This window comes from Nelumbo lutea, chromosome 5, assembly GCF_056320005.1.
Source record: "Nelumbo lutea isolate HS-2025 chromosome 5, American lotus-T2T, whole genome shotgun sequence".
Classification (NCBI taxonomy): Eukaryota; Viridiplantae; Streptophyta; class Magnoliopsida; order Proteales; family Nelumbonaceae; genus Nelumbo; species Nelumbo lutea.
In genome coordinates, this window is record NC_142688.1 from 8932825 (window position 1) to 8944022 (window position 11198).

At 37.3% G+C, this 11198-nt stretch overlaps 1 protein-coding gene across 6 annotated transcripts; it reads right to left on the bottom strand.

Annotated features, from left to right (window-relative positions):
• Nucleotides 1–611: 611 nt before the first annotated feature.
• Nucleotides 612–8960, bottom strand: LOC148850202 (FRIGIDA-like protein 3). 6 transcript variants are annotated; one of them, XM_088943870.1, is made up of 5 exons: nucleotides 8615–8911; nucleotides 6208–6581; nucleotides 1907–2996; nucleotides 1498–1661; nucleotides 612–1393 (listed from the first exon to the last, which is right to left on the bottom strand). In XM_088943870.1, the coding sequence occupies exons 2-5, from the start codon at nucleotides 6334–6336 to the stop codon at nucleotides 899–901; spliced, it is 1878 nt and encodes a 625-aa protein (XP_088799996.1). In that variant the 5' UTR covers nucleotides 6337–6581; nucleotides 8615–8911; the 3' UTR covers nucleotides 612–898. The 6 variants fall into 6 exon arrangements, with proteins under 6 accessions (XP_088799996.1, XP_088799994.1, XP_088799995.1 ...); XM_088943868.1 differs by having other exon boundaries at nucleotides 6196–6581; nucleotides 8615–8857; XM_088943869.1 differs by having other exon boundaries at nucleotides 8610–8857.
• Between the last annotated feature and the right edge of the window lie 2238 nt (nucleotides 8961–11198).

Here is an 11198-nt window from a genome sequence, read left to right on the forward strand (position 1 = left end):
TCTCTTTGATTGTCAGAACTTAAAAATAAATTGTTTCTCAAAACAAAAACACACAAACAATAGAAAAAAAATTATATATATGTTCTTAATTATGTATACGTTTTTTGTTTTCGAAACAGGAACCAAAAACATGTATTTATTTGTTCAAATGTTCCATAATACATATATAGCTTTTATGCTACAAATTTTTTTTTTCATTTTAAAAACCAGTATTTTGATGGTGTAGATCACCCAATTGGCCAAACTAGGCCGAACAGGGTCTGGGTTGTTAGCCCATAATGCCTTGGCCAGTTGGCCACAAGTTTTTGTCTAAATGCGATGATTTAGACCATATAATCGTTCCGTTCTCAGCTGACATGCCCCAATCAACTTCAAGGGCATGACCTGTTCGGAAGACTCAGGCAAAGCTTTCACACTGATGCAACTAAAGTCTAAAGGCTTACTGGATCTGGATTATAATGAGTTGGCTGAACGGAACCAATAGAAGATCTTTTCACCCTTTTTCGTGGTGGAAATTTTCAGTTAATTTAATCAAGACAAGGATTAAAATGAGAAATTAGTTATCTTGACTTGTTAAGAAAGAAACATTGCAAGGCCAAGGCCAAGCCAACTAATATGAACCATGCATACTTATATAATATAATAGGAATCTTTCAAGAGAAGCTGAAAACTACTCCACAATTAGGGGCTCAACTATTCTAGCTTATGGCAAAAAGAAAATCTATTCTAGTTTAAAGTCTCTCGGTTTGGGACCGACCGTATGACAAAAGGGAGAAAATAAGGTCTGCCTACTACAATCATGCTGAAAATACTTCTCTCTAGAAGTTATCTCTACAAATTTGTTCCTACAGTAAATGCTTCATACTCCATCTCAAAAAACAAAAAAAAAAAAACTGTTTTACATGTAGGACTGATTTGAAGACTGCAAACCACCACCCATATAGGCCCCATAGTTAGATGGAGCAGGAGGGTACGAGGTAGCTGTGACCCTGTCATCCTGAGGATAATAGTAAGGTCTTTGAGTGTTGGCCTGCTGGACATATGCACCCTGGCTAGGAACTTGATAATCGTAAGTGGCTGGACCAGCATGAGGATACCTTTCCGTTGCTCCCATTCCCATATATGCTCCCCTCTCATTGAAAACTGGTGGAGGCTGCCTATCCATGGGAGCCACAGGCATGCGAGCCCCATAATACCCTCCATTTGCTCGGGCCTTTTTTGGTGGTTGATGTTTTACCACTTCTCCTGTCCTCTTCTTTTCAGACTTTGATTTCTCCAGCTGAGCCACTCGTTTCTGAAGTGGATCAAGTGGATATTCCGCTTCAAGCTTGTACTCTTCAACGCACCTGATGACGGCTCTCAGTGCTGCCAGCTCCTGTGTGTTAACATCACTCTAATACCAAAAGCAAAAACAAAATCTCCAGCAAGTTAAAAAGAAAGAAAAATAAAACGACATAACAATTTAGTTTTACATGATATTGGTAGAGTGATGATCACCTGGGTGCCGCCAGCAGCACCTTTTCCTTGGGAATTTCTTCTCAAGTCCTTCAAGTATGTCTTTAAGAGGGGCACAGGGGGGAAACTCTCCGTAAGCTGGAAGGCTTGCACAAAATGCACTGCATCAACTTGTCTCCCACGGTTGATCAATGATTCAACCACACCTGCACAAAAGTTGAGGTTCCTAGTCAGACACCATAAATCATATGAATTTTCTTCCCACTAGCTAACAAAAGCATATATGATAACAGGCCACTTTATCCACTTGATCCTCAGGTCTCAATGTCTCATCTTTCCCAAACTCTATACATCCTACCATCCTATAGTCATAATAATAGGACAACCTAGAGAAAAAAGAGGTATGGTCTCCAGACACCATCAGGGTCTAGCTAGTTAACAGAAAACCAACCTGGCATTTTGTGCGTTAGCCCAAGAGAACGGCAGAGCTCAGGTGTCTGCCTGCGACGAGCAACAGCAAGAACAAGCTTGCAAAGTTCTTCTTCATCAAACTCCGAAGCAATCCTAAAAGTTGCGAGGAGATGCAGAAATGCCTCTGCTTCCAATGAATTTCCATTGGCAGCATCAATGTCCATGGCAGCCAATTTAGGTTTCCACTCATCAGCAATTGCCTTGGCTTGCTGCTTGGTTTCGGGGCTCAGAAGGTGATCATCACCTGGCTCAGCCCTCGCCAACAAGGGGGCCACGGCTTCCATCAACAGAACACATGATCTTCGCATGCCCTGAAGGGCTGCATCCCTCTTGTTAGCCTGATCGATAGTTTGATCAGGAGGGTAGAACCCATCCAATGAATCCAGCACCAAACGGGCTGGTTCAGTTGCACTTTGCAATGCAACATGAATTTCCTGACGCAGGACAGCGAGATTTTTCCAGTTCTCCATAACGAAATTCAGAAGCCCTTTTGCATCCATCTGTTCGCAAAATTGCGTCAGCTCTGGACGTGGCTTAACTTCTTCAACAGCCACGCCTTCAGCATGTTCACCTGATCTAAGAGGGGACTCCTCCTCTGGAGCAGGGACAGATGCATTGTTGTCACCATTGAATGAGCTGCTTACCTTGCTTTCTGTGTTGCCCCCATCATCAGCAGGCTCTGGAGATGTTGACTTGTATTTCTCCCACGCCTCCAGGATAGCAGCAACAGCGGCATCTTTTACCTCCTGAACCCGATTCAAAAAAGCTTGTTCCTGAGCAGCAACAACTGCTTCTTTCTCCGCAAGCATTGTGGAAGTTTCAGATTTCTTTTCCTCAAAGGTCCTTTCCTTCTCTTCAAACTCATCAAATCTGCTCTTAAGAACCTTCTCAAGGTTGCAAAAATGTTCTTCAATTTCCTTCCAATTAGCAGTATCCTCAGAAGCATCCTTGTGAGACTCAAGCTCAATAAATGCCTTGCCAAGCTGTTCCACCATGGAGGCAGTTGATTCAGTGTCCATGACAACCGGCTCTGAATCAGCCATGGATATGCAAGAATGGATCTGATTGATCTGCAAGGAAGATTCTGCAAACTTCAGCAAGACAATGAGAAGCATCCAAGCAACTACATCTAAAATGTCCAAATACTATGATAAAATGGAAAAAACAGAATAGTATACTCAATTCAAGTCAGACATAATCTTGACTATTTGAAAGAAAAAGAAAAAGAATGGCATGAAAGAAACAACAATTAGTAGGTAAAAATTCTACTTGATTGGGTAGTTTTATCTAGAAACAAGTATGCCACTATAGTTAAACCCTACACCACTAACGTAAAAAGTCAACCAAATTAAGAGAAAAAAAAAGTGAGCAAAAACCAGCTAAATTTAGCTCAACTGCATTTGGCTGCAGTCTTCCCTTCTACTCCCTAAGCAGCCAAAGAGCAAAAAAGCTTCTAGAAGGGCAACCAGGTGACCAACCAAGTCACTACTGCTGCCTTTCAGGCCAAGGAGACGGGAGATGCTACCAGGTTGAAAATAGGATATTGACTGCTTCTGTAGAGAGATTTAAGTGGAAAGCCATGGCCCACTCATGCCAGTTGCAACTTTGCAAGCCAAGTGGTGTACTGGTATCACAAGGTATGAGCTGTACAGAGGATCACTTTTGCCTTTGGCTTGGTCAAGATTTTTTTATCAGTGCTCCCTGTTGCTCTTACCTCGGTTATATTTTATTTGATAACTCTTGATTTTGACATACATTAATAACCTCTGAAAACAAAGTCAGAACAACCTTTGAACCACATTTCATCTTTCCAAAAAGATTCCTTCTCAAAACAAGATAATTAACTCTTCAGATGCTTCTCTTAAGCATTATCCAAGGTAGTTCTATGAGATACTTTATCTGTTGATTCAGTTCGAGTATATTTGGTAGAAAGCAGTCAATCGGTAAGAAAAATAATATCCATCAGATAATTATGCTTAATGTTTACTGTTCCATTCATTGCATCTCCCAGACAGCAAAGACACTAGAATAAGATCACCAGAAACAAAGACAGGCATTTCACTTGTGCTCCATTACAAACCATCATGTTTATTTTATTTTATTTGTTTTGTTTTGTTTTATTTTATCTTATTTTTTAATAGGCAATGGAAACCATTATGGACATGTTTTTTGATGAATACCATAGTGGACATGTTTCCCTACTCAAGTCTCTCAAACATCTCATCTCACCATAGTTGTCAAGGCAACGCCTAGGCAACAAGGCGCCCTTGGAGGCTCGCCTCGACCAGTCACCAAGCAGTTTTGCATACTATGTAATAAAATGCTTTTATATTGTTATTTTTAGATTATAATTATAAAATAGACATTATTAAAGAAAAATATTCATTCTTTTGTGTTTATAAACTAATGTCTTTTTATTATTTTCTATTTGTTAGGGTTTAATCAACACAAACATTGCTAACTGCTGTATTGAACCCCCCTCAATGACTTCAAATTTTGTCTAATAAACACATTTCTTCTTCTTTTCCTATAACAAAAATAGGAGTTCAGCCCCTATATTTTTTAAATTTTCTTTCCTTTCTTCTTTTTCTTCTCATAAAAATGTTGATTTTCAAGACTTAAACATGAAGATTATAATTTTCTTATGAAAATTATGGATAGTTATTAAAGAAAGTTGGTTATGGAACCTAGAGAACTACCCTAGGATATGTGATTTTTACTTTAAAAAATACATCTCCTAGGCGACAAGGCGCCCCCCTGTAGCCTAGCCTCACCGTGGCGCCTTGAAAACTATGCATCCCATAGACTATATTGATCAAAAGAAAATCTCATATACCATCAACCATAAATTTATAGCGAATGGAGAATATTCTCCATCGTATTCGCCATCCTTCTCAGCTGACAAGCATAGTATTCAAGCTGTCACCTAGGTGAAAAGGTGTTCTAATTGTGTCAAGCAGATGCCTCAGGTAATGTCAATATGGCACCCACTTAGGCAACAAATCATCCATCTAGGTATGCCAAATGACAAGGCAGGTAATATTATGGTTGTTGATACACTTCATCAATGGTGTATATAGCCTCAGTATGGATGTTCATCGTCAAACTAAGCTTCTTCTAGTGTCACTTTTCTTGAGAAATCAATTCTGCTGCTCTCACTTTAGATATCAGAATCCCAATCAACAATTATTGCTGCCATTTTTTTATAAGCAACATTAAAGCGTGATTAATTGCTTTTAGGGGGATATAACATCCTATCCAGAATTTCAGATAGCTAGATAGAAAGAAAGAACATTGATCAAAAAAGGATAGAAATAAAGAACAGCAATGATACTGACCAGAGTGATTTAAAAACCATGCCTAGGTGCATAGGCAAGGCAACTCACCTAGGCCCCAGGCATAACGCTTTCAAAAGGCGTGTGCCTAGTGCGCAAATATTTGCTAATGTTGCTCATTCATTTGTCCTAATAAAAGATATTTTTAAAAAACACTTAAAATTATAAAACCTTTTATAGGGATTAAGAATTTAAGACCCTGATTTGGACTTGTTTGGGCTTGCCTCAAGGGGCTTGGTACAAAGGCGACCCATAGAATCAGGAATGCATAATAATTAACATCACATTAGCTATTTGAAGTAATGCACTTGGGAAAAAATAAAGAGATTAAGAGTTTACAAGATTAAACATGTTTTATATGTTACGGTTGATTCTATTTATAAATATTCAATTTAAATATGTTTTACATGTTACTTTATCTATTATAATTTAAGGTAATAGGTTTTTTTAAAATATTCGTTTTAAATTTTAAGTTTATATTTTTAATTAATATCATTTTTAATAATATACATTTTGTGAATTTTGTGCCTTCTTTTGAATTTGTTAGCATTTTTGAACCTTGCTTCAAAAAGGAGCATGCCTTGCCTTGCACCTCACACCTTGGTCATGAATTAGCCCTTGCGCTTTTTTTTTTTGCACCTTTCGCTTTTGAAACACTGCCTCTACAACAGAAAATGAGTGTGGTACAAATGTGTATGTTGAGATGGATGGGTGGAAAACTAGAAAGTAGACCAAGATGATTGGGTGATGTGCATAGAAGACCAAAAAAACACCCGTGAGGAGAATTGATTTGTTACAAAATTGCAAAGGCTAGAGAAGGGGCAAGGGGTAGACCAAAAAGGATATGGATAGAAGTAGTAACAAATGATTTAAGCACCAAAAATTTAACAAGGGATAATGGCATTAAACAGAACAGACTGGCGAAACACCAAACCTGTGTAGTTACCAAGATGAAATTTACAATCCCCACCATGGCCAAGGCATTCACATACAAGATTGTGCCCGAGGTACCTCTTTCCATGAATCCAAACCAGTTTACGAATACTTCACAGTCCTTGCCAACAAGTGAATCCATCTAGCAAGTTGATAAGGAAAGCTTTAAACCTTTGATTAGTTCCAAACTCTTCTTTAACTACCATCAGGCCCCAAAAAACATAGAAGAATACTTCCTCAGTCATGTCAACAGCTCCTCCAATGAGGCAAGGACTTGAGCTCCAAGGTTGCCTAGACTACACCCAGCAAGCCTTTATTTTTCCCCTGCATCTCTCTGGTTCTCTCGTTTCCACATATTTGTCTCCTAAAAGAGAAACCTGCTGCAGTCTGTCAACAATCAACATCTCAATAGGTGATCCAAAGCAACTCCTTTGAATTCTTCACAGTTCAAGGCCCAATAGAACAGTATAGTTTATAGATTCTTTTGCTGTTTATAATACAATTTTTTTATCAAAAATATATCAATTTGCATTTATATCTAAAGAATATAAATTTAAGTCACACCACTTGGAAAACATATTGTAGCCTTGTAAAGAATGCAGTAGGAGTGCTTCCATTCATGCCCTTTATTAGCTGTCCCTCTCACATATGCTCCAGCTTCCCGCAACTATGCACCATAGTGGAAACTTGGAATCTTAAACATTCTGACCAGACTGCAAATATTGCTCTATTATTAAGTGCTTCATGATGACCAATATTGCATCTAAATGGAATTTGAGACAATGCCTTAGAAGGGAAGTATCTTCTCTTTCTTAGTAAGAGAAGATAAATATCTGGGGAGTTACCCAAATTGCTCATTCAGGTGGATACCTAGGTATGCAAATGCGATGCCTAATGCCTTAGCAAAGCTGAGGTGTCAAGGTAAGAACATGTACATGGAGTTTACCATGGCCAGAGAATGTTATTTAAGTATAATTTGTAGGCCAATTAAATGATCTAATTGGTTTTCAGCTGAAAGCTGGTCTTGTATTGTCTACACTATCATTCTTCCCTAATAGCTGTTTCTAAATCCCAAAAACCAAATTCGACCACTTGATTAAGCGGCCTATTTATCATCATCATGGCAAGCCCACGAGCATAGTGATTATATAATGAATGAGTGAGTGTGTGTGTGTGTGTGTGTGTGTGCGCGTGTGTGTGTGAGTGAGTGAGTGAGTGAGAGAGAGAGGAGGGAGAGGAAACTTGACTATTTTCCCATCAGCCAGAGAAGCCTTGTAGAAAATCAGATCATTACAATTGATTTCTAAATTGCTAATACACCAAACGATCATGCCTCAATTCAAAAGACACAAGAAAAGTGCAGCACCTTTTTGAAGCAAGGTACAGTATTTTGAAAAACTCGAATATAATTAAAAAATATTAATTCAGAAAAAAATACAAACTTGAATTTTAAAAGAAACTAAATCTCTTACAAAGCTTATTGGCTCAAATTATAATACATAAACATAACATATATAAAACATATTCAAAGTGAAAAAATAGAAATAAACATAACATATAAAACATAGTCAAGCATTCAACATTTCAAACATATGAAACTTTCAATGTGTTTATTTTTCTCCCAATTGCATTACTTTGGGTAGCTAATGTGATATTTAACATATTGCACCCCTAATTTTACGAGATAGGCCCTCCACCTCCATAAACGCTCCTGGAGGCAAACCCAATCAAGTCAATGCGAGGGTCTAAATTTTTTGTCCCGTACATAAAGAGATGTTTTGTGATTTTAGGATTAGGAATGAAATGCTATTTGACAAAGAATTTCTAATCCAACGAAGCATCAAGTAAGAGAATTGGTTCAATCAACTGTATATATTCCGCTCATATGCCCAGCAATCATCTAAGGGAAAAGACATTTAGTAGTGGCGTAAAGACCTTGCCATGGTATACCATTCAATTTATCAACTCGATGGCTCAGATTAAAAATTTGATGTTTTTGTCGCACTTGCCTCGAGCAAACTCCAGACTTGTGGTCTTTACAAAATCCACCCCCCCATCCTTTGCATGCCTCTTAAAATATATTACCATGATGACCATTTTTTGTTCTCCTTAAATAAGAATGTTGCACAGTCACCTGTTTCTTCTCATCCAAAGTCACGGAAACGTCTCCGTTCTATCAAAAAATGCTCAGTCACAGGGCCTCCCTCCTCAATTAAAAACGTTTTTAGAGCCGAAATCTAAACCATTTCGACTCATCCACCCAAAACAGAAACCCAAAATTCACAAAAAAAAAACAAAACAAAATAAAAAACATGATAGAATCCTTAAAAAGGGACCGACCAACATCAGAACTAGCTAGGGCACAATGGAAAAAAAAAAAAAAAAAGAAGAAAAACAAGTTTCAGTGAGACGTACCTCACCTTTACACGCACAAACGAGATGAGAACCCTAAAAGTTGATCAAAAACCGAGCAGAGCAGCAGAGCTGTGATGTGATAGTCGAGAAAACCGGATTTAAGCTCCAGGCGTTCAATAACGCAACGACAATGATATACCGAGGAACCGGTCCGTAAACCGCCGGCGTTTTGTAAGCTACACAGGCACAGCTCCTGCAGAGAAAAGGGGACGCAGAAAATGTCGAAACGCAAAAGGAAACCCTACGATGTTTCTTTCGTGTTAGCAGTTTTATTTCTTGGGCTGATTTTCTGGACTGTATCTACGGTCTATGGGAGACAGTAACAACAAATATAGACCTCTCTCTTGTTTCGATATACTTTGTGGTTGATAAATGATAAAAATGGGAAATTGCTCAAAACTCATCACGATTTATCTTAAAGTCAAAGTAACTTTTCAAAACTCGCTATGTCAGTCATTTTTTATTTTTCAAAATTCAGTATCAGTTACAACATCGTTAAAGCTTATTAACTCAATTTATTTACGATTCCATCTCAACCTAAATGCAAGTTTTATGACCAAACTGCCCCTGAATAGAGGGTCAGCTTATTAAACAATGTTTTTGACAGAAGTGCCCTTAAGCGCCCAAACTTATTTCATATAACATGTTTTTGACTCAAGTGCCCTTAAACGCCCATCTCCCAGATGAATAAATAAATTTTACATGTAAGAGAAAAAGTTGCTAATACTTGAATGGGACAAAAATATCCCTTTTAATAATAGATTTTTATCATTAAAATGGTCATTATATTATTTATCTGAAAAATAAAAGAACATGAGTAAATACATTTAATCCAAATAAATATTTTTTAAGAAAAACTTTAATCAGATAATTACATTTACCCGAATAAATAACTTATCAAAAAGCAAACAGAACCTAAGATAAAAACTTTCACAGAATAGAGAGAGGGAAACTCTGAAAACTCAGAGAGAAAAATTCTCAAAACCGAGAGAGGATAACTCTCGTATCGGAAAGAGGGAAACTCTCGAAACTTGCTCATTTTGTTGTTGTTGAAACTTAATTAAGAAATTTAAGACACAATTAATTGCTTCATCTTCCTCGAATAACTCTAATCACTGTTGGACACGGAAGGTATTAGGTATGGCCCCGCCCTCATCTAAAGATTCTAAACCATTTCGTATTGAGCATATGTGATTGCACAACCCTGAATTTATTTCAGTAGTCAATAAAGCATGGAATACCCCATCTACTTCATCAGCCATATCATACTATATATATAATAATGTTGTGGAATTAACGCATCCCTTACCATGCTAAATAATGGAATAAAACAGTCTTTGGTAATATTTTTGCATGTAAAAGAAAAGTTTTGAATCGTTTTGAGGGGTGTTGAACTTTGGAGATTTAGGACTCTAGATTCCTTAAGGGAGTTAGAAAAGAAAAAAAAAATCTTCAAACTGAATACACATTCATTTTAAAACAAAAGGATATTTTTTGGAAACAAAAATCAAGAGTTCAGTGGATTATGGATGGTGAGTTAAACACTAAATTGTTTCATATAACTGTTATTAGACACAGACATCATAACCAAATAGTAACCATTAATTAGGGATGATTCAGGTCAATGGGACAAGGATTATTCATAAATAACTGCATGTGAACTCCTATTCGCTCAAACTTATGGAACCCAAAATCTAATTCCTTGTCATATTTGGAAACTCCCTTGGGCTTATAAAATTCAACACTTGATGTGGATGCTCCTTTTCGGCAAACTTCCAACTGCTGTTTATTTACTTGTCAAATTTGTGAATAGGGTATAGAGGATCTAAAGCACCTCTTTACAAACTGCAATTTAAGTATGAACATTTGGACATATGTACATCTTAATCCTCAAATTAATCAAGATCTTTTAGAATGGATTGGATATCTTTTGAAAACTATGGATCATAGGAATCTATCCCTTTTTTTGTCATTCTCTTTGGTTAATTTGAAAAGCAAGAAATGAAAAGATTTTTCAACAAAAGAGTCCTAATGCAAAAACAATGTCGCCTAACCTAATTGTCTCAAGTGTTGGTAAGTGCTGCAGAAGTATTAAATGGACTCCTCCTCCAACGAATACTTTCAAACTCAATACGGATGGGGCAATTAAAACGAGTATGGGCCTTGCAAAAGTTTGGGTTGAGCTAAATCTAAATTTAAATCAATTTGAACAGTCTGACAACCTTAGTTTGAATTGGACCAGTATCTTGTCCACTGACAATCCTAGTTTGAATTGGACCAATATATCTAATCTATTGACAACCCTAATTTGACAAGGCTATACGTGTATACAGAAAAAAGGTGAAATGCATTTGTTATTGCCAAAAATATATGATACAGGAAGAGCTTAAAGCCTTAGACCAACCAAACCTCCCCTCTTCCCATGAGTCTTGATTAATGCCAACAAATACGTTACCACACTGATGATATGGTTATAAGTGTTTTGGGCTTCATGTCAAGGTGAATCCATCTCTTTTTCGACGTTTCTCAAATAAGGGGGACAATGCAATGATAGTCCCATTGGCACTACAAATTGCCAAGTGAAATACG